The sequence below is a fragment of the Carassius carassius genome, chromosome 45 (genome assembly GCF_963082965.1).
Source record: "Carassius carassius chromosome 45, fCarCar2.1, whole genome shotgun sequence".
NCBI classification, from domain to species: Eukaryota; Metazoa; Chordata; class Actinopteri; order Cypriniformes; family Cyprinidae; genus Carassius; species Carassius carassius.
The window spans coordinates 3,606,963-3,630,479 of NC_081799.1; the positions used below are offsets into that span (position 1 = coordinate 3,606,963).

Sequence of the window (23,517 nt, forward strand, 5' to 3'; positions counted from 1 at the left end):
TGACCACAACATTCTTTTGTATAGACTTGACCACTTTGTTGGCATTAATGGAAGTGCATTAGCATGGTTTAAATCGTACTTATATGACCGCCATCAGTTCGTAGCAGTGAATGAAGATGTATTATATCGATCACAAGTGCAGTATTGAGTACCTCAAGGCTCAGTACTAGGGCCGCTACTCTTCACGCTTTATATGTTACCCTTGGGAGATATCATCAGGAAAGATGGGTTTCATATTTTTTTGAAGCACCCCTGGGTGCCTCCATTGGCTAGCGGACCCCCGCCTGCTGTTAGCATTCCATTGATTCCCATTCATTTTGGAATCACTTTGACAGCGAATAACTAAAGAAACACGAAAATTTATAAAAGGCTCCATAACCTTGAATCTTACATTGTGGCCATGTAGAAGCAGTTTTGTAAAAATAGGCTAACGATTGCGTCATAACATGCGACTCTCTGTCGCACAGTAGAGAAATTACCGTATGGACAGGAGGAGAAGCTCGCAGGCAATCTTTTACTGTCTATGAGGCTATCGGGGGAAGTGGAGGCATGAAGTCAAGGGAGAAGCCCATAGAGAATCCATAAAAGCAACGGGACAAAAAAAATTATTCAACAACGTCTGCAAGATTCGGTTGGGGATTCAGATTTCTCTTGGCACAGCGATTAGAAGACTTACAATTGTCAGACAGGTTGCTCAAGTGACATCTACGTCATCAAGCATCTAGGTCTACTAGTGAGATCAGCAGAGAAGAGGTACTCAAATACAGATCCATGGCTCCACTGCCACTGACTGAAAGTCCACTGGACTGGTGGAAGTCCCATGAGACAGAACTACCAATCTTTGCAAATCTGGCGAGAAGTTATCTTTGCATTCCTGCCACCAGTGTGGCCTCAGAAAAGAGTCTGCAGGTGACATACAGTAGTGTCTTCTCAGAGAAGTAGTTTATGGCCAGATTGTGTTGGTCAGTTAATATTTTTGAAAAAAAAATCTGAAGTAGATTGATAAAAAAACATGTCATAGCCATTTGTTTGTTAAGTTCTCTCTTACTACACTAACTACCATGTTTTAATTGCACTCTGTCTGGTATTGGTGCCTTTTGCACTTTAAGTTTGTTGTATTTCTTCACTTTGTGTATTTCCTAAATCTTCGAGAAATGTATGCAGTGTTTACAATAGAAAAAATAGTGCACTGAATCATAGGCGCCGATACCGTGGGTGCTCCGGGGCTCGAGCACCCACGGAAAATACCGAGCACCCACGGAAAATGAGCACCCACGTGTGCCAGTGCCAGACTGCCAGTAGGCTACATTTATTTAAAATTAAACATTGCAGTTGGCGCTATGAAGCATCTGCCACACTGTGATTGGTTATGTTGTTGTCAGTGACAGTGACATAACCAGTCGCATGCATGTTCCATATCCTATCCACCAATCACAGCGTTTCTGAAAACGTCCCATCCCCCACTATACAGTGCCGTGCGAGTATGTAATCATTTACTGCTTTCCGTAATCACTAATCATTAATCAGACTAAAATGGACAGATTTGTTATAAAAAAACTGCACTGAAGATTTCGGTTTATTTTCTACATTTTGCTTTGGTTAGATTAGGTTTAGATTAAGGATTGTTTTCTTATATTTCGTTCTTTTCCCATTTTATTGTTTGTTTGTTTACATTTTCACCTTGTACATAGCGCACATTATTATTGTTATTTTACTGGATCTAGTGGCTTTGGCTTTTTGTGAATAAACGTCCAGTATTTTTTCTCTTTCAAAGTTTTGTCTGTCATGTTCTTCCACCTCATTTCATACCCAGCAGTACGTTAATATGTAAATGTTACGGTACATTCCCTAGACTCCTTAAAGTTCGTAACAGGGTTTAAATGGGAACATTTTTCTGCTCAAGTATAGGCCTATATACGGTTTAAAAGAGGAAAAACTAATGGACACAAAAGTAGCCTACTTTTGGACAGAATACGAGTTCTTTGTTAAATACATAAAATAAAAAAATATTTTTTTTAGCCTATATGAATAATGGATTCGAAACCTCAAAGAAAAGCCATGCCACTATCAAAAGAAACCTCGAAACATAAATGAGGTAGACATTCCCAGAAACTCATTATTTTAGTCGCAACAATCGGTTAATGGAAACGCTGTCCTTTCGCAATAGTTTTTTAATCAATATTTACAAAACATTAATTTCCCAAGTTCCGAAGTTCCGGGAGTCTCCCGCATATTGAAAGCGGCTCACTGAGACCCGCCAATTAGGTAAAATCTCCCGGAATCTAGACCGAGCGAGCAAAAGCGCGCATGCGAAACAGATAATCCCCTGGTTTCACAGACAGGGCTTAAGACTAGTCCTAGACTAAAATGTAAGTCTGAGCTGTTTCCACTTAAATAAACTTGCACTGACTGATCTTAAAAATATATCAGTGCCTTTTTAGTTTTAAGATGCACATCGGTAATGTTTTTTTCTAAGCATGTTTATAAAAATTACTTAAATGTCCTAATTGATCTATGGTCTAATCCTGGCTTAGTCTAAGCCCTGTCTGTGAAACCGGGCCAATGTGTTTCAAACCGTGTAGCGCACGCACGGCGGAGAGGGAGAGGGAGCGAGAGACCTTGCGTGTGTGTGCTAATGTGCGTGTGTGCGAAGTGCATGTAAGACAGAGAGCATCCTGATTGGCCTGTTTCTGCAAATCAACCAATCAATTGTCAGTGTGGGCGGGCTTTTATCTCTTGTCCTGAACAAAATTAATCAGTTATGTCTATCTAGAAACAGGAGCACCATTGCAGAGGGAGAGTGCCACAAAACAAAAAAAGTATAAGACACATTTTACAGCAGACTACACGAAAGTGTACTACTGTCATATAGGTGTCAAACATAATGACAGTCTTTCTCAAGCATTGCCCATGGAGGATTATATGATTGCAATGGGCATGTTGAGATGAGTTGACAAGTTTAATTTCATCTGCATATTATTCAGGTTAGTTGCCAAAGCTACATGAAAACAACCAACTCCTTAGACCTGTTTAAAGTTGCAATGGAAAATAAATAAAAGCAGTTTACATAAATTTTATAAGCAGATTATATAAATAGTAAAAGTAACATATTTAAACATAATTAAAGAATAATTACATAGGTCTATAGCTTATAGAAATAATATTTTATGCTTTTATATCTGTTAGGGACCACAACATGTTAGGGAGGCTAAGCGCAGGGAAGGATGCGCCAATATATCTCAGTTCTCCCATTCAGATAGGCAAAGTCCCACTAAGAAGGTGACTACAGCTGAGATGTATTTTCTTCCTTTTGGGGGGGGGGAATACCTCCCTGAAATGACTTTTTGCAGGTTGGGATGTCTGGGTTACGTGTCAGTTAAACTTATCATCTCCAATCCTGTTTGTATTTTTGATAAGTGACGCTGTTGTGTTTGTTTGTATCGGCCGCTGTCCATTAGCCTAAAGTTCTGAAATGCAATATTTTTTGAATAGCCTAGTATATTTTTTTTATTTTTTAAATGGCGTGCGCCCTTGAGCACCCACGGAGAAAAACATAAATCGGCGCCTATGCACTGAATATATAGTAGAAGTATTTGTCTTGTTTAAAATACATCAAGTCAAAGTCCTGTGAAGTTAAACTACTGAACTAAAGATCTGGATCAAGTTGCTGCAAAAGTATTAAACTTAATTGTATTTAATTTCCCAAAAACTACATTTATTTGCTCAGTTGCAGATGCTTAAAATATACAGAATCGAATCGTTATAATTGAATCGAATCGAATTTCATTGTGAATCAAATCAAATTGTCTTGAATTTGACAAAATCATTCTTGAATCGAATCGAAAACCTATGAATCGTGAATCGAATCGATTCCGTGTCTACCCAAAGATTCACAGCCCTACTATTAACACACTTTGAAGCATCGCTCGCCTCAGCATTGAAGGTTATTGTGAGCATGGTTCTTCCTTTCAGGCGCTCGAGTTCTCTCCCCATCTGAGAAGTTGAGTTTTTGGCTAGCTTGCTTACCCTTCTGAGTCTAGGGCCCTATGAAATCCATTTTATTTTTTTCCAAATTCCTTTTTTTCCGTTTTAATTTTTCTGGATTAATTTTGTTTTCTTTTTTGATTTAACTCCTAATCATTTTAATTCCAAATAACTCCTTTTTAATGGTTACATGTAATTGTATTAATCAAAAAGCATGTCTTATTAATTATAATCATAACACTTATACATTTTCACAACAATTTATTAAAAGTTTAAGAAAAATTACCTGTTTAGGGCCCTATGACATGATATATTTTCTTCACCATATGTTTTATTATCTAATTCTGTGTTTTAGGATTTCTAATTATTTAAATGCATAAAAACTACTTAATTTGTTCATTTTTTTCTTAAAATAGCCTTATGAAATGTTTTTTTTTCCCCTCAGAAATTCTTTTTTGTATTTACATTTTTCTGGTTATCAAATGAAGGCATAAAACATTCATTTAATTTTTCTTTTAATCATTGAAAATTAAGCAAACTTTATGTTTTGCTAAACAAAGTGGATTTACTAAAAAATAAAACATGGAAGAAATGTTGTGTGATTATTCCTTAAAAAAATAATGTTTGTTTCATTTCTGGCAAGTACTTGTCTTCAAATTAAAACAGATTTTTATTTTGACAGGTTACCATGAATACCTTTACAGTAGGGTTGTCACGATACCATACACAAATGTTACGATACTATACCAGCTGAAGTATCACGATAACAAGTATTATCACGATACCATGCCATATTTTATTAATTCAAAATTCATATCTACAAAATGAAGCAAAATGTCAGAAATACTAAGATATAAATGAAAACAGACCAAATTGTCCTCAGAATTTTTTTTTTATGAGATTGAATAACTGGCTCTTTGAAAAACTCAAGAACAGTCATGAAGCAACTAATTAAAATGTGTCAAGCATGTACTCCATCTGTACAGTAATGAAGTCATGCAAATTGAAACTCTTCTCAGGGTACTAAGCATTAACACTGCATTAAGAATTTAAATTCTTGGATTTCTCAAAGAGGCTGTCGATGGTTGGCTGCGACTTGCTGGTGGCAGGGTTAACTGTGTGGCTTTGGGCACCAGTTAGGGCAGCATTGTTCTGATTCTGAAAAAAATAAAAAAATAAAAATAAAACAATAAGAAACAATATGAAATTAATTACCGTATTTTCCAGACTATAAGTCACACTTCTATTTTATATTTTGGCTGTTCCTGCAACTTATAGTCAGGTGCAACTTATTTATCAAAATTAATTTGACATGAACCAATAGAAAACATTACCGTCTCCAGCCGCGAGAGGGCGCTCTATGCTGCTCTGTGCTTCTGTATTCTACACTGAAAACATAGAGCGCCCTCTCGTGGCTGGAGACGGTAATGTTTTCTCTTGGTTCTTGGTTCTAAATAAATGTGACTTATAGTCCAGTGTGACTTATGTTTTTTTCCTCGTCATGACGTATTTTTAGACTGATGCGACTTATACTTAGGTGAGACTTATAGTCTGCAAAATACGGTACTTGAATTCTGTAAAATTTTGAATATAAAAAATATTTTATATATTCAATTGCCCACTTCATTTTTTTCCCAATACAATAGAATACAGAAAATGTTTACATTTATGTTGTATGTTAGTACTGTACATTTAATAAAATAAAAACAGTTTGATACGACATTTTTTTTATTAATCAAATGAAATCAGTGTAAGCAAAATACATTTTAGAACTCCAGAATTGGCACAGAAGCTGCACTTTAAGTGACACTGCAATTACAACTGCATAAATAATGAGTATTTATTTTATATATGAAGTCTTAAATATGAAATGCCAAATACATGAAATATATATGAAAGGCTGAAAAAAAAATATTTTATGGACTACCTTTAAATGGGAAACAACTACATCCAGTAGGTGGCAGTTTTTCAAAATGATTTATTGACAGAGCCATTCAAAAGAAACGTCTGGTCATTTCAGGAATAAAGCAAGTGATTACTCACACGAAACTTCGTGAATGGCTCATTTAACAACTTACTCACCCAGTTCGTTCAAAACACAAATATTTTTTAGGAACTAAACAAGCTGATTTTAACATTATAAATGAAAAAAGGGCTGACGAGAACACACTGCAGATGTCGTCATGTTAATGAATATAACAACATTCTTCGTTGCAAAGATTGTTGCAAAGAATGAAAACCATTTATCCAGAAGGTGGACAAAGGAGCAACAAAAATATATACAAACTATATAGAAAGATATTATTTTAAAATGCATGAATAATATGCAACACCTTACTGTAATGTTAAACAGGACATCGTCAAAAATTAAGATAAATTATTTAAGGTAAATAAGTTACACTAACCTTTGTGTACTCCGTAAAAGATGTGGGATGTATCCGAAGATGCTTAATGAGGTAGCTTGTGTTTTCCCACTTAAGCTTGAATTCTCTGTAGACATTCACGGCAGTTTGGTTTTCCTTCATCATCAGATAAAAATCTGAAATAATTCCATATTTCCCTATGTGAGTTGCTCTTTTTCAAGAGACTGTTGCGGTCAAACGTTGTATTTAAATCCATTGTATTCACAGGAACATACCATTGCAAATTAAAATGTAATGAACCGAATCAGATGCGTGTCGGAAAAAAACCACAACACCATATATGGTATATAAGGAGCGAATTCTACACAGGTTTTTATGCGCGCTTAAAGGGCACCGCAGAAAGACGACAGGAAGACAAAATACGATATTTTGTTTATTTGCGACACAAGTGTTCAAACGTTTTAGCAACTGCCCCACAAGCCACATACAACAGTACCTACGGTAGAACCGTAATGACGATACTACCGTTTAAAAAATACAGTGGCACCGCCAGTATTTGGAACCCTTAGTATCGCGATACTACCGTAGTACCGGTAAACCGTGCAACCCTACTTTACAGTTCTGTGTATGTGATATGATGCTAGTTTTACTCAAATCAAATGCTCATTAAGTGACTCAGAGCAGTTCTGGAGATGTTGTTCATGTGTTCACGTCCTTATTTAGTGAGACGAAAGATGCTGAAATCACTGTGAGTATCACGTGCACTTCCATGTGTGTAATAAACAAAACCTTGTTTCTGCGCCATTCATTAACACAGACATGCAGAACATGCAGGATTCATATTTCAATAGACTTTTCTGGCTTAATATTTACACTAGTCCATATCGTGATTTGGTGTAAGTGCAATGACCTACTTTTTATTAATTCATTCAAACTGGAAAAATTCTGTGACATTCCGCGTTAAACTGTAAATTCAATTTTTATGACTGGAATCAGTGATTCCGTCTGCGTTTTCTGCAACACGGAAATCATAGGGCCCTATGAGTCTAACGATTATGCTGTAGGTCAAGTCCCTCTCTCATTGAGAGCTGGGTTTATGCTCCCTCAGCTAGGTAACCTACTGCTAAGCCGTTCCAGCATTGGAACATACTGTAGGTTGAGCCCCCTCTCTCATTGAGAACTGTGTGTGTTGCTCCCTCAGCTAAGTAAATTACTGCTAGCTGTTCCAGCCTTGGGACATGTGAGCAAACATAACCCCAGGTATTTATTCAATACAGTGGCTAAATTAACGAAAAATAAAGCCTCAACAAGTGTTGACATTTCCCAACACCACAGCAGTAATGACTTTATGAACTACTTTACTTCTAAAATTGATACTATTAGAGATAAAATTGCAACCATTCAGCCGTCAGCTACAGTATCACATCAGACAGTGCACTATAGACCCCCTGAGGAACAGTTCCACTCATTCTCTACTATAGGAGAGGAAGAATTGTATAAACTTGATAAATCATCTAAACCAACAACATGTATGGTAGACCCCATACCATCTAAGCTCCTAAAAGAGGTGCTTCCAGAAGTCATCGATCCTCTTCTGACTATTATTAATTCCTCATTGTCATTAGGATATGTCCCCAAAACCTTCAAACTGGCTGTTATTAAGCCTCTCATCAAAAAAAAAAAACAACTTGACCCCAAAGAACTAGTTAATTATAGACCAATCTCGAATCTCCCTTTTCTGTCCAAGATACTAGAAAAGGTTGTATCCTCACAATTATATTCCTTCTTAGAGAAAAATGGTATATGTGAGGATTTCCAGTCAGGATTTAGGCCGTACTTAGTACTGAGACTGCTCTCCTTAGAGTTACAAATGATCTGCTCTTATCATCTGATCGTGGGTGTATCTCTCTATTAGTTTTATTGGATCTTAGTGCTGCGTTTGACACAATTGACCACAACATTCTTTTGCATAGACTTGAACACTTTGTTGGCATCAGTGGAAGTGCATTAGCATGGTTTAAATCGTACTTATATGACCGCCATCAGTTCGTAGCAGTGAATGAAGATGTATCCTATCGATCACAAGTGCAGTATGGAGTACCTCAAGGCTCAGTACTAGGGCCGCTACTCTTCACGCTTTATATGTTACCCTTGGGAGATATCATCAGGAAACATGGTGATAGCTTTCACTGTTATGCTGATGATACTCAGCTCTATATCTCTTCGCAGCCCGGTGAAACACACCAATTTGAAAAACTAATGGATTGCATAGTCGATATAAAAAACTGGATGACGAGTAATTTTTTACTGCTAAATTCTGAAAAAACAGAGGTGTTAATTATAGGACCTAAAAACTCTGCTTGTAGTAACCTAGAACACTGTCTAAGACTTGATGGTTGCTCTGTCAATTCTTCGTCATCAGTTAAGAACCTAGGCGTGCTATTTGATCGCAATCTTTCCTTAGAAAGCCACGTTTCTAGCATTTGTAAAACTGCATTTTTCCAATCTCAAAAATATATCTAAATTACGGCCTATGCTCTCAATGTCAAATGCAGAAATGTTAATCCATGCATTTATGACCTCAAGGTTAGATTATTGTAATGCTTTATTGGGTGGTTGTTCTGCACGCTTAGTAAACAAACTACAGCTAGTCCAAAATGCAGCAGCAAGAGTTCTTACTAGAACCAGGAAGTATGACCATATTAGCCCGGTCCTGTCAACACTGCACTGGCTCCCTATCAAGCATCGTATAGATTTTAAAATATTGCTTATTTCTTATAAAGCCCTGAATGGTTTAGCACCTCAGTATTTGAATGAGCTCCTTTTACATTATAATACTCTACGTCCGCTACGTTCTCAAAACTCAGGCAATTTGATAATACCTAGAATATCAAAATCAACTGCGGGCGGCAGATCCTTTTCCTATTTGGCGCCTAAACTCTGGAATAACCTACCTAACATTGTTCGGGAGGCAGACACACTCTTGCAGTTTAAATCTAGATTAAAGACCCATCTCTTTAACCTGGCATACACATAACATACTAATATGCTTTTATTATCCAAATCCGTTAAAGGATTTTTAGGCTGCATTAATTAGGTAAACCGGAACCGGAAACACTTCCCATAACACCCTATGTACTTGCTACATCATTAGAAGAATGGCATCTACGCTAATATTTGCCTGTTTCTCTCTTGTTCCGAGGTCACCGTGGCCACCAGATCCAGTCTGTGTCCAGATCAGAGGGTCACTGTAGTCACCCGGATCCAGTACGTATCCAGACCAGATGCTGGATCAGCACCTAGAAGGACCTCTACATCCCTGAAAGACAGCGGAGACCAGGACAACTAGAGCCCCAGATACAGATCCCCTGTAAAGACCTTGTCTCAGAGGAGCACCAGGACAAGACCACAGGAAACAGATGATTCTTCTGCACAATCTGACTTTGCTGCAGCCTGGAATTGAACTACTGGTTTCGTCTGGTCAGAGGAGAACTGGCCCCCCAACTGAGCCTGGTTTCTCCCAAGGTTTTTTTCTCCATTCTGTCACCGATGGAGTTTCGGTTCCTTGCCGCTGTCGCCTCTGGCTTGCTTAGTTGGGGACACTTCATCTACAGCGATATCGTTGACTTGATTGCAAATAAATGCACAGACACTATTTAACTGAACAGAGATGACATAACTGAATCCAATGATGAACTGCCTTTAACAATTATTTTTGCATTATTGACACACTGTTTTCCTAATGAATGTTGTTCAGTTGCTTTGACGCAATGTATTTTGTTTAAAGCGCTATATAAATAAAGGTGACTTTGACTTTGACTTTGAGCTCCCCTCTCATTTGAGAGCTAGGTGTTTGCCCCTCCCCTCAGCTAGATATTTACTGCTAGCCCCTCCAGCTTTATACCATAAATCGAGTTGATGACTCTTAAACATATTGGTTTTGGTATGTTCCATTCCATCTATTAGCTGCTCTTTCAGAGTGCCACGAGAGCCCCTTAGAGCGTCCTAAAATCCATGTTATGGTAAGTGTGCTCGTGAAGTCTTTTGCGCGTTAGCACTCTGCATTCTTTTCTAAAATCCCATATGGTAACGGCTTCACGAGGTTGCTTCCTGCCCTTTCTTGAGCTGGTAAAAGCCCTGTTCTTCTTGGGCACCACTCCACTTATGTATTCCCAGGATACCTGTTTAAACAGGGTATGCTACTAAGGATCTGTTGAGACAGTTCCTTCAGCAAGCTTATGCCAGAGCAAGCGGTAAGACCTGTGTGGCAGGCCAAGACTTAGTATGATGCTAAGCTCTTGGGCATATTCTCTTTACAGATTCGATTGATGTATTCTTCTTATCTGTACGATCAAAACTGAAAGTGTAATTTAAGTTCTTTTTGGGGTTATCAGGAGAAAATGCCTCACAATGCGTATACGCGTTAATCGACTTCAGAGGGTTAAAGAAATCTATTCTGGATTCCAAGCCTTGAGCTCTACCCCGGGCTCAGAAGTCTTGCCCTAAAAGGGAAGTTTGGGTATGTAGACAAGGCCTTTGGCCGTAAGGGATAATGTCACTGACAGCCATCTAACCAATGGTATACCCACGCCATCATGCTTAGGGTAGTGCAGGCCAGAACCATGGCAATCAATAACTCCCATGAAAATGGTAGAGTTGGTACTTAGTGATCACCATGGTTCTGGCCTGCACTCCCCTCAGCAAAGTGGCGTGGGTGTACCGTTCCCCATAGCGACCCCTAGAGGACGCAGTTTGAAGTTCCCTTGAAAGGAAACTTACTTATGTAACCATGGTTCCCTGAGTAGGGAACGAGAAACTGCGTCCTCTAGCTTCCTGCCATTCTTTGGACGCAAGCTTCAGATGAAGAAGTGGATGACGTGTTCTCCCGGCACCTATTTATACTATAGTCGCACCGGTAGTGACGTCATTGGCCTGTCGCTGGCCAATGTATTGTTGGTGTTTTTCAATATGCTTCAGACATGGTTCACGACAATGCATTCCCCATAGCAACCCCTAGAGGACACAGTGTCTCTTTCCTACTCAGGGAACCATGGTTACATAAGTAACCTGAAACTTTATCATATATATAACAATGGTTATTAAACTATAAACTATAACAGTAATAGCCTTATGTATTGCTGAATTAATAATAAACAACTGATAAAACTGTATACTCCAACCTAAAGTAATGGTGCAATGTGATATCTTTTAACAATGTTCATTCCTCCAGAACAGATAAAACATCTTTCACAAACATCTACTGCACATATCTGTCTCTTTTAAAGTGTTAAGTGTATATAATGAGTGGGGTTTTTATAGCACAATTCATACCCAGGCCACACTAATTTTCAAACCTTGGCTATGGCCATGGTGCTTTCCATTCCCCCAAAGGAGTTGACGGCTGCGATGTGAGCATTTGTTGCTTCATTCTCAGAAGGCTCTCTTTGAGGAGGGAGCCTTCACTGGCATTTCTCGTGGTGCCAGCCCCACTTTTGCCAAGGCAGAGTGGTGGTTGTGTTCGCCGGTTTCGCTTTCGGATCTGGTGGAAGCAATGTAGACGGGCAAGTCCCTCTTCTTTCTTAACCACCAGATCCAGTTCCTGCTCTCTGGGTTTCAGAAGACTTTGTTGCAGTACCGGGCGCGACGGTCTGACTGACTTTCTCTGAAGAGATTAATGTGGAGGGTGTCTATAAACTCACCAGTTGCACAAGCATCAGTTACACTAGCATATTATGCCTGATATTATAATGAGCAGCAATAATGGGGAGTGGAGCTCAAGCAGTCAGTTCTTGGGGGGCTGATTATGCCTTTCTTGCTGTTAAGTGCTATGCTCTCACTGGGCATGCTCTGAGGAGTGTGTCCATGCATGTGATCTTGTTGTTGCAGTCCCGCTACTACTGAGGCACAGCGGCGACCGAGATCGCACATGATCTGGCAGACGAGTTGGATACGGCTTGTCCTATCTCCACTCGTATATCCTAGATCTAGAGCTCGTTCTCGAGGTTTGGAAGCCTGAACTGCGGATTCTTCTCCCTCTGGGTGAGAGCTTGCTGCAGCGTTCATGTTCCTCTAAGGAGATTGATGTTGTTTGTGTGACTGAGTGGGAAAAAAGAAGAAATAAAACGTGTATTACATCATTTCATTTTTGTTCTGAATTTTTCTATCTGATTGTTTGAGTACATTTAATTCTTAGGAATAAAATGAAATATTTATCTGACTCTGAGAAGTTAGATATACAGGGGCTCTCGGGATATAATTTCTCGAGTAAGAACACACAATTACCTTTCTTCCTCTGAGGAAGTTGAGGTGGTCAGCAATGGCTGCTGGGCTGAGCAGTCACAACCCTACCGTGCTCAAGCCCCTCTTGCTGGGGGAGTCACTTCTCTTTCCCATCATTCTTGCTGGATAGTCTTCGTGGTAAATGTTCTGATGCCTAGCTAGCCGCTCTAGGTGCACCCGAGGCCAGTTTCATGATGCTGGTTCTCTTAGGAGGTCACAAGGCGGTGTGGGAGCCCCTGCCAAGTGTGCTTCATTGGGTCCTGCCCCAAGCAGGCTTTGGTCTAGTCTTCCTAGCATACAATGTGGGTCTAAGGACTATCGTTTTTAATAGGAGACTTCAGCTTTGAGAGTCCTGATGCTATGGCTCAGGACCTCAGAGAGCAGGGCCCCTCTGGGGAACAGCACTGTACACCGCCTTACACAGTGCCCGTCTCTCCTCAGTGCCCTCAGGAGGTCTCCGGTGAGTGCTTCTCTCAGTTACTGCCTGGAAATGTAGCAGTGCTAAGAGACTCGTGACCTCCACGGAGGTTTCCATAGCAGATAGCTCGGCCATCTCCTGCCGGTGTACCACTTCAGGGCACTGAGCTAACTACTCTGATGATGCCAAGCGGTGGATCAGGATGCTATCCTAAAAGAGAATATGCTCTGAGAATATACTCTGTTATGCCTGATAAAGTTTGGCCTTTATAAGAGCAATTTTTGATTAATAAAAAATTGCATGTTCTTTGTGAGACAAAATTTAAGTTATCTAGTTATGTGTATTTGAAATGATTAAATCACTGTGCTGCTGCCTTTGCATTTTGCAATTACATATTCTAAATATTAAAATAATGATCAATATAATTAATGCTGATGTATTTAAAGCTGCCGTAACATGGAATTTATTTTTAACAAATAAATATTGTGTAGACAGACATCTACAAGCCATCTGTGCCACTGAAAATCTCCCAGGGAATATAAACATAAATCTTATTGTAAATCTTATTGCAGCTGGATAAATCTGTGTGGCGGTGGAGGCGTGGTTCAGCGAGGTCTGCGACGGGAGAGAGAGCGAAGAGACGAGCGGTGGTAAGTGATTCAAGTGAGAAACAAGTAACACCTGGTTCTCGTTATAGTGATTGGCGTGGGGAAATGCTATTTAAGCCGCCATAGGATCGGCAGAGAGAGAGAGACCTGAGGATATGGGCCGCATGGTTAAAGTGAGGTGTGTGCACGGGGATATCGTGGAATATCCCGTAAAGGCCATAGCTATCAAATTTAGGGGTCAAAAACATTATGTAGAGGTGGCCGTTAGTCCGCGCCTCCGGCACCCACTAATTTTGGATTTTTGGATTTTTTCAATTAGGATTGGAACAATTACTGGGGTATTTGACAGTGGGTGCTTCTGGGAATAAGAATCGGCAGGATAGGGGAGCGTGTGCTCAGGTGGGAGAATCTGTGCCAGGACCCAGTGGGATGGTCTCAGGGGAACTGAGCGGCTTGGCGAGGCTGACCCTTTCCAGTTGCGATGACTTTCCCCTGGAACAGTCCCAGGATGAAACCCTGAAACATGCGTTTGAACAGGTCCGGGCAATCGATGGACAGGTCCTACATCCTGACCGCGCGCTCTGTTATCCATATTTTGCCATTATCAAAGACCGGTTGTATCGAGTGACCCACGACACTCAAACAAAGGAGGATACAACCCAGTTGTTTGTACCACGGAGCCGTCGGGAAATGCTTTTCCAGGCGGCGCATTGTAACCCTATGGCAGGGCATTTGGGAATGACAGCGACACTAAATCACCTAATGACCCATTTTTTTTGGCCGGGCATTCGCGAGAACGTGCGTAGATGGTGTGCGTCGTGTCGTGAATGCCAGTTGGTAAACCCACCGGCCACCCCAAAAGCTGTGAAAACTTGAAAACTCTTCAAGAAGAAAGTAATCACTATGGGACTGTCGAAACCTGTCTGGTTTTGTGTGATTCATCTCAGATAATGCAGTCTGCTCCTTCTGCAGATTTAATCTCAAACCTCAGTAAAATACACCGGAAGCAGCTGATGGCAAAGGTAGATTAGGTTTTGTAATCTATTACTCCTCTATTACTTTTATCTATATCATACAGAAAAGCATTAAAAACTGCTAGATCCGATTACTTTTCTTCTCTTTTAGAAGAAAACAAACATAACCCCAGGTATTTATTCAATACAGTGGCTAAATTAACGAAAAATAAAGCCTCAACAAGTGTTGACATTTCCCAACATCACAGCAGTAATGACTTTATGAACTACTTTACTTCTAAAATCGATACTATTAGAGATAAAATTGCAACCATTCAGCCGTCAGCTACAGTATCGCATCAGACAGTGCACTATAGACCCCCTGAGGAACAGTTCCACTCATTTTCTGCTATAGGAGAGGAAGAATTGTATAAACTTGTTAAATCATCTAAACCAACAACATGTATGTTAGACCCTATACCATCTAAGCTCCTAAAAGAGGTGCTTCCAGAAGCCATAGATCCTCTTCTGACTATAATTAATTCCTCATTGTCATTAGGATATGTACCCAAAACCTTCAAACTGGCTGTAAGCCTCTCATCAAAAAACCACAACTTGACCCCAAAGAACTAGTTAATTATAGACCAATCTCAAATCTCCCTTTTCTGTCCAAGATACTAGAAAAGGTGGTATCCTCACAATTATATTCCTTCTTAGAGAAAAATGGTATATGTGAGGATTTCCAGTCAGGATTTAGACCCTATCATAGTACTGAGACTGCTCTCCTTAGAGTAACAAATGATCTGCTTTTATCATCTGATCTTGGGTGTATCTCTCTATTAGTTTTATTGGATCTTAGTGCTGCGCTTGACACAATTGACCACGACATTCTTTTGTATAGACTTGAACACTTTGTTGGCATTAATGGAAGTGCATTAGCATGGTTTAAATCGTACTTATATGACCGCCATCAGTTCGTAGCAGTGAATGAAGATGTATCATATCGATCACAAGTGCAGTATGGAGTACCTCAAGGCTCAGTACTAGGGCCGCTACTCTTCACGCTTTATATGTTACCCTTGGGAGATATCATCAGGAAACATGGTGTTAGCTTTCACTGTTATGCTGACGATACTCAGCTCTATATTTCTTCGTGGCCCGGTGAAACACACCAATTTGAAAAACTAATGGAATGCATAGTCGATATAAAGAACTGGATGACGAGTAATTTCTTACTGCTAAATTCTGAAAAAACACAGGTGTTAATTATAGGACCTAAAAACTCTGCTTGTAATAACCTAGAACACTGTCTAAGACTTGATGGCTGCTCTGTCAATTCTTCGTCATCAGTTAGGAACCTAGGTGTGCTATTTGATCGCAATCTTTCCTTAGAAAGCCACGTTTCTAGCATTTGTAAAACTGCATTTTTCCATCTCAAAAATATATCTAAATTACGGCCTATGCTCTCAATGTCAAATGCAGAAATGCTAATCCATGCATTTATGACCTCAAGGTTAGATTATTGTAATGCTTTATTGGGTGGTTGTTCTGCACGCTTAGTAAACAAACTACAGCTAGTCCAAAATGCAGCAGCAAGAGTTCTTACTAGAACCAGGAAGTATGACCATATTAGCCCGGTCCTGTCAACACTGCACTGGCTTCCTATCAAACATCGTATAGATTTTAAAATATTGCTTATTACTTATAAAGCCCTGAATGGTTTAGCACCTCAGTATTTGAATGAGCTCCTTTTACATTATAATCCTCAACGTCCGCTACGTTCTCAAAACTCAGGCAATTTGATAATACCTAGAATATCAAAATCAACTGCGGGCGGCAGATCCTTTTCCTATTTGGCGCCTAAACTCTGGAATAACCTACCTAACATTGTTCAGGAGGCAGACACACTCTTGCAGTTTAAATCTAGATTAAAGACCCATCTCTTTAACCTGGCTTACACATAACATACTAATATGCTTTTAATATCCAAATCCGTTAAAGGATTTTTAGGCTGCATTAATTAGGTAAACCGGAACCGGAAACACTTCCCATAACACCCTATGTACTTGCTACATCATTAGAAGAATGGCATCTACGCTAATATTTGTCTGTTTCTCTCTTATTCCGAGGTCACCGTAGCCACCAGATCCAGTCTGTATCCAGATCAGAGGGTCACTTCAGTCACCCGGATCCAGTACGTATCCAGACCAGATGGTGGATCAGCACCTAGAAAGGACCTCTACATCCCTGGAAGACAGCGGAGACCAGGACAACTAGAGCCCCAGATACAGATGCCCTGTAAAGACCTTGTCTCAGAGGAGCACCAGGACAAGACCACAGGAAACAGATGATTCTTCTGCACTATCTGACTTTGCTGCAGCCTGGATTTGAACTACTGGTTTCGTCTGGTCAGAGGAGAACTGGCCCCCCAACTGAGCCTGGTTTCTCCCAAGGTTTTTTTCTCCATTCTGTCACCGATGGAGTTTCGGTTCCTTGCCGCTGTCGCCTCTGGCTTGCTTAGTTGGGGTCACTTCATCTACAGCGATATCGTTGACTTGATTGCAAATAAATGCACAGACACTATTTAACTGAACAGAGATGACATCACTGAATTCAATCATTTTGCATTATAGACACACTGTTTTCCTAATGAATGTTGTTCAGCTGCTTTGACGCAATGTATTTTGTTTAAAGCGCTATATAAATAAAGGTGACTTGACTTGATCTAAAAAGCAACTGTGTAGCTGTGTGTATTTTTGTGACTTGGCGCCCCCTACAGTTAAGTGAGTTAAATTCACAATCATAACTATGATTACTCTCATAATTACAGTGGAAAGTGCCACATGAGTATTTGTTACTTACACACTCCCAGAACAGACATTTGAGGGAGACTGGGAAAGAAACAAAGCCTTTCTCCTTGTTATAAGTCAGTGTACCATCAGAATGATTTGGAAACTGATATTTCAAGGTAAAAATAAATTACATACAGTTGCTTTCAGTTATTTTAAGGTAAAGATTCCCTCTTACAACATTTAAGTTAATGTTTTGACTTTAGGACTCTATTATCATAACAGTAAGATATCACTATTCCATACTTCAACAATTTACTTTATTAATAGTAACAGTAAACAATCAGCTTAAAGTGTGTTTAAATGCTACAGTCAAAATTTCAACCATGCATACCATAAAAAGATCATAGTTGTAAAACTGTATGTAAAATGGTCTAGTTAAAACTCAGTAGTTTTATCAAACAAGTGATTCTTCAGCATAAATCCAGATAACCCATGAAAAGCTGAACAGTGTTTCAGTTCAAATCTCCATCAGTTTCTGTTGTCAGAGAGATTCTGGGTTTTGAGCGGAGATGGGCTGCGTTTTCTCTGTGGAGGAATGGCAGGAAGAACTTGAATGTTTCGTAAAGGTTCTCCAGTCAGCGGTGGGAAGGAGCCGAGCGACTGGCTTTGAGGAATGATGGCTCGGTGCGGTTTGGATGCAAACGCAGGTGGAAGTACAGCCAGACCTGCTGCTAAAGAGGATTTTGACTTCTTCACTCCCTGAGAGACCTGGTCGGGTGGCAAGGAAACTGTGGACCACATTTGTTAAACCGAAGATGTGAAAAATAATCAGGTTCGGAAAAAAAATACCAGTTTTGAGTGTATCATATTAAATGGATGCTAATATTGTTTTATCATGCAGAGAAGACATGGGAAGTGTTGTAATACATTTAATTTTAATGTCAATAGATTAGACCCACTTTAATTATAAACATAAAGACAGCAAAACAATAAATATGAAACCACATAGACAAGTTCTATCATTTCAAATTGCCATCTTTAGTAAATCTTTTATTGAGCATTATGTACAGGGGATTGCATAGCATAGTCTTATGAAGCATGAAAGTATTAAAGTAGGATATAAAGGTTAAACTTACATCTGTGAGTGCAGTGGTCACGGATCGGAGCCAGACTGTTACGTGTAAAAGCAGATTCTCTGAGCCTCAGAGGGAAAAGATGATTGTGAGCTGTTTGGAGAAGACACAGAATTCTGAATTTTACAAATGTCATACTTGACTAATTCACTGATTTATATCTAGGAGATTCTTCAGTTCGAGACTCTTGACTATTTAAAAAAAACCAATCATATGAAGCAACTGAAACAAAAATTTACAGTCTGTACTAGCAGCAAATAACATCATTTTAATCAAACAGTGTCTTACCATACTTAAGCAGACTTTTAAAAAATCTACTTTGTCAAATGAATAGTTTTACTTTGAAGTACATTTTAAATCATTATGTTTTAATAATCCTTTGATGTGGCTTAAAGAATATTTTTTTTTTTTTTATAATTTGACCTGTAGTGTGTTATGTCTTAACTCTACTATATTGCAACATCACTATAACCATGTTTCAAAGACGTCAGAAGTATTGTAATTTATGTGGAATGAAATACAAGTCGCACTTAAGCTCTTGCACTTTAGCACAAATTAGTGAAATTCTGCCAATGCCTAAAAACTTGGCAAAAGTAACAGATGTGGTAAACAGTTCAGAGCCATTAGCTATTATAATAATTGGATAATCTTTTAAAACTTAGGTGATTGTTAAATTGAATGAATTAAAATAATCCTATGAGTCAAAAATGTTCACCTGACTTGCAGAATTAGATATCTCACCTGGGTCACTTCTGTGTATGTATGGCGTGGGATTTGAGCAAAGCACGTCTAAAGGGCTTGAGGATCCATGCAGCAGCTTGTCAAGCAGCCGTTCAGATGGACTTGAGATCCATGCTTTGTGAGTCAGTATCTGACTGGATCCTGCAGCTTTCTGGTCTTTACTTTTGCTATCTAATAGGTCATGCTCGCTCTTGCTCTTCTGCGACCTGTGTGCTAAGTGTCCTGCCACATGACCTCCGCTGGTCCTGTGGGCCAAAGTCTGAGAGTTTAGCAGCAGGGACTTCCCTAGAGTGATTGGAGGAAGACTCTGTGTGCGTATGGGTGGGAGACTTTGGAGGTCCTTGCTGGATGTGTCCTCAGCGAGGTGGACTTTCTCAGAGTCATTATTTCGTTTTCTGACAGCAGAGCTGTTTTCGCTCTCATCTCTGGGTTCATTGACACAATCGAACATAGTGATGATGTCGTCCACCTCAGACGACTCTTCTTTCAGCTGACATTCTTGATTCAAGTCTGTCTGCTGAGAAGGATGCAGTTCTTTCTTCTTCTTACTGAAGATGTGGTTCAGCATGCGAAATTTCCCCTCTTTGCGTATAGAAGGGTCACTGTTTTGGGCATGCAGTGGCCTGCTTGACTCAGACCTGAGAAAAATAAGGCCATCTTTAGTTAAAAAAATACTTAATGGGATATATTCCTGCATTTTACATCTGATTAATACAAGAACTATAAGTATGCTTTATTTTAATGTTACATATTTTACATAACCACAGATTCCAAACACTTTGCTGCAGCTCCCCAACAGTGCATTGCTTGTCACCTTAAAGGGGTCATGAACTGAGAAATCAAAATTTTCTTGATCTTTTGACATATAAGAGGTAATTTTACTATAAAAACATCTTGAAAGTTTCAAACTCTTCAAAAACTTTCTCATAAATTTAAAAACAGCTTATATTTAAGCCCATCAGCCAAAACAACAGCTTGTGGAATGTGCAAAATTGTGATGTAATAGTGTTGGTAAACACCGCCTCTGCACAGGAAGGATCAACGCCTGCTTCTACATCACTGCCTGTTCAGCCCTGCCCACCGATTCTACATCACTCCCATTTAAGCCCCACCCACCAATTCTACATCACTCCTGTTAAGCCCCACCCACCGATTCTACATTACTGCCTGATTAGCCCCGCCCACCGATTCTACATCACTGCCTGATTAGCCCCGCCCACCGATTCTACATCACTCCTGTTAAGCCCCACCCACCTATTCTATATCACTCCTGTTTAGCCCCACCCACCGATTCTACATTACTGCCTGATTAGCCCCAACCTCAGATTAACGCGCATTGTAGGTAAATGACAAGAACGGCAAAAGCAGGTCTTTGAACATTATTTTTTAATGAAGTGCCCGAAATTTGGTCCTTTGTTCACTTCATTTTACAGTGGATTAATTTACAAACAAGGCACAATTTGATGCAGGATTTTCAGAAAGATTGAAACTAAAAGACAATGCTGCATCAACGATATTGGATTCGACGGTATAATGTTGCAACACACAAGTGTGAGTAGCTGTTTTTATCACATGATCACTATCGCTTTCTCTGTTAATCATTTTGTTCTGATGAGGGGGTCAAAAACAGAACAGAAAATAGCCTTTTACCTCTAAATTATGCGGTTTTTTGATGTACAAAAGACAAAGACAATCCATGAACACACCGGTGTTGCTGCACTTGGGAGGGGTATGGCCCACTCTCTATTCACCTGCTCTTTGTTGTCAAAAGTGCCAACTTAAATATACGTTTTTGCTTTCTAACAAACAACAACAAACCTGTTTTCAGTGGAGAGGAGTTTGATGCATGCAGTATGACCGCAGTACATGGCGTATGTGAGTGGCGTATTCTCATTAATATCTCGCGGGTTGGGCTCCACTCCCAGCTCCAACAATACCTGAACACATTCATCTTTCCCTGCTGCAGCGGCCCAGTGAAGGGGGGTCCTGACAGAAAAACAGATATAACGTACAATAATGAGAAACGAAACTTGAAAACACAAATTTAGAATTCAGTAATGCGTGAAGTATAAGTTCAATAATGCCTATTAATCACTACTGTACGTTTTGTTCTATTTGACCCTCTGGTGAACAAAATAATGATTAGCACTCCACATGCTGACAAACTAATGTAAGTATCACAAAGTTACTGTACCGTTCATCCACGTCTAAAGCTTGCAGGTTGGTCTCAGGAATGCGAGACAGTTCATAGAGGATGTCGCTGAAGCCTGCAGCGGCGGCAATGTGAACGCAGGTCTTCCCGTTCTCATCATCGTAATTGATCACAGAGGAGCCCAGGTGATGGTCAAGAATGAGAGAACACATTAACCGGCTGCCGCTCTGCCAAAGAGTTGAAAACAATGAGACGTAAACTGTAAATTAATAACTAACTTGCAATGTATGTACATGTTTCACAAAATTTTTTTAAGGGGAAATTGTATTACATGATAAAATATGAAAATTGTCTAGCTTACAAGATAAATTAAAATACTGATACTGATATGATTATATATATATATATATATATATATATATATATATATATAGTATTTCTGAATTAGTATAATATAGTCAGGGGTGTGACCCATTAAATATAAATATAAAAAATAATAGTGATAACAATAATATTTCACTTTTTTTTATTAAAATAAAGTGTGATAATACTAATACATTTTAAAATTAAAAAGGGAGTATTGAAAATATTTTTTGTAAATTTAACCATTACATGCTAATTTTTACTCTTTTTTTAAATATAAATTTTCATAATTTGCTAACTTACAATCAGTATGCAAATGAGCAGTCTGATCTTATTTACACAGCTCATTTTTTATTTCAGTCATGCATGCTCAACAGCGCACCACATATGTGTGCCCCTGACTATAATATACCTATACAATTCAGCGTGGCCTAGACAAACACTACAGAGAGATTGCATTTTAGGAGAATTTTCTCTCTGGCTTGGTATGATGTTATAATACAGTATGTGTTCAGTGGAAGTAAGAGTATTAGACACTTAATAATAACTGAAAGTATAATTACTGTAAAATGCCAAGATTACATGTAAGGGGTGTTTGAATTCTGTGGAGCTTTCAAAGCATGTAAAGCACAATAATAAATGTGTTTCATTATCAATTTGTTACTGAAAATTAACGTAATTGTGGTTCAGATTAAGTCAAGCTATTCCAAAAAAGCAAAGGACCATCTTTAGAAATGTTACAATGTGTGATTTTTACTAGTAATTTTGTATGACTGATAAACTGTACATATGATCATTGTCAACGGCAATGTCCTGGTAATTCATACTTATTCAATTATTCTCTATTATCTCTTTTTTTCTCATATCAACACATGTTATAGAACAGCTCGTTGGTGCTAATTTACAGTAAAGACTATAGAAAAGGTGTGACTTTTTAACTGAACAGAAGCAGAGTCATCACAGAAAATAAAAACGTGTATTGTTGTAGAAAATGTTTTATATAATGATTTTTTATTAATGATTTGTTTTTTTGTGATGTGTACCTGCACAGCCCAGTGAAGAGCCGTTTTGAAGTCTTTGTCCACCAGCGTGGGGTCGGATCCTCTCTGCAGCAGGGCCTGCACATGCTCGGGCCGGTTATGGAAAGAAGCCCAGTGAAGAGCCGTCATTCCCTGCCAATCACAGTCTGAGACTTAACCCTACCCTACCAACTTTTGATGACTGTTACTTCCTATTAGGGTTGCAGAATTCTGGAATTTTTCAAAATTTTCATGGGAATCAATGGCAATACATGGGAATTAATAAATAATAAATAAGTATTATTATTTATTAATAAATATAAAAATAATTAATGAATAATGTGAAAAAAACTAGAAATTTGCTAAATTGCAGGTTAGCCTATAAGAAGGAACTTAAATGTAGTTAAAACCCCAGATTTAATGCAAATTCAGTAGAATTTCTACTCTGTCCATTCCCTGTACACAACTACATTTAAATTTATTCATTCAGCAGACATTTTTATCCAAAGAGACTTACAATTTAGGAAAAGAACAAGTGATTCATTATAAAGGGTCAAAACACAATACAAAGTTTTTTCATTGTTCAGATTAGTACAAGCTTGTGTAACGGATATGCAGGTCATCGATTCATGGGTTCTGAACTAATGAATCACGGTTCGTTGAATCTAAAACAATGCAAACCTAACACTTTTAGATTTTGATTTCAGGCATA

The 23,517-nt window shown here is 38.9% G+C and overlaps 1 protein-coding gene across 4 annotated transcripts in view; it reads right to left on the reverse strand.

Moving 5' to 3' along the window:
• LOC132127402 (ankyrin repeat domain-containing protein 55-like) overlaps positions 1-23,517 on the reverse strand; it is a 105,368-nt gene that overhangs the window by 73,501 nt on the left and 8,350 nt on the right. For 3 of the 4 annotated variants that reach the window (XM_059539252.1, XM_059539251.1, XM_059539250.1), the window contains exons 6-9: positions 22,830-22,958; positions 21,466-21,650; positions 21,090-21,257; positions 19,272-19,909 (exon numbers count right to left, since the gene is read on the reverse strand). In XM_059539252.1, coding sequence (XP_059395235.1) covers positions 19,272-19,909; positions 21,090-21,257; positions 21,466-21,650; positions 22,830-22,958 — 1,120 coding nt within the window. Of the gene's footprint in view, positions 1-17,921; positions 18,186-18,533; positions 18,624-19,271; positions 19,910-21,089; positions 21,258-21,465; positions 21,651-22,829; positions 22,959-23,517 lie in introns of those variants that run through there. The other variant, XM_059539249.1, reaches the window with a different exon arrangement.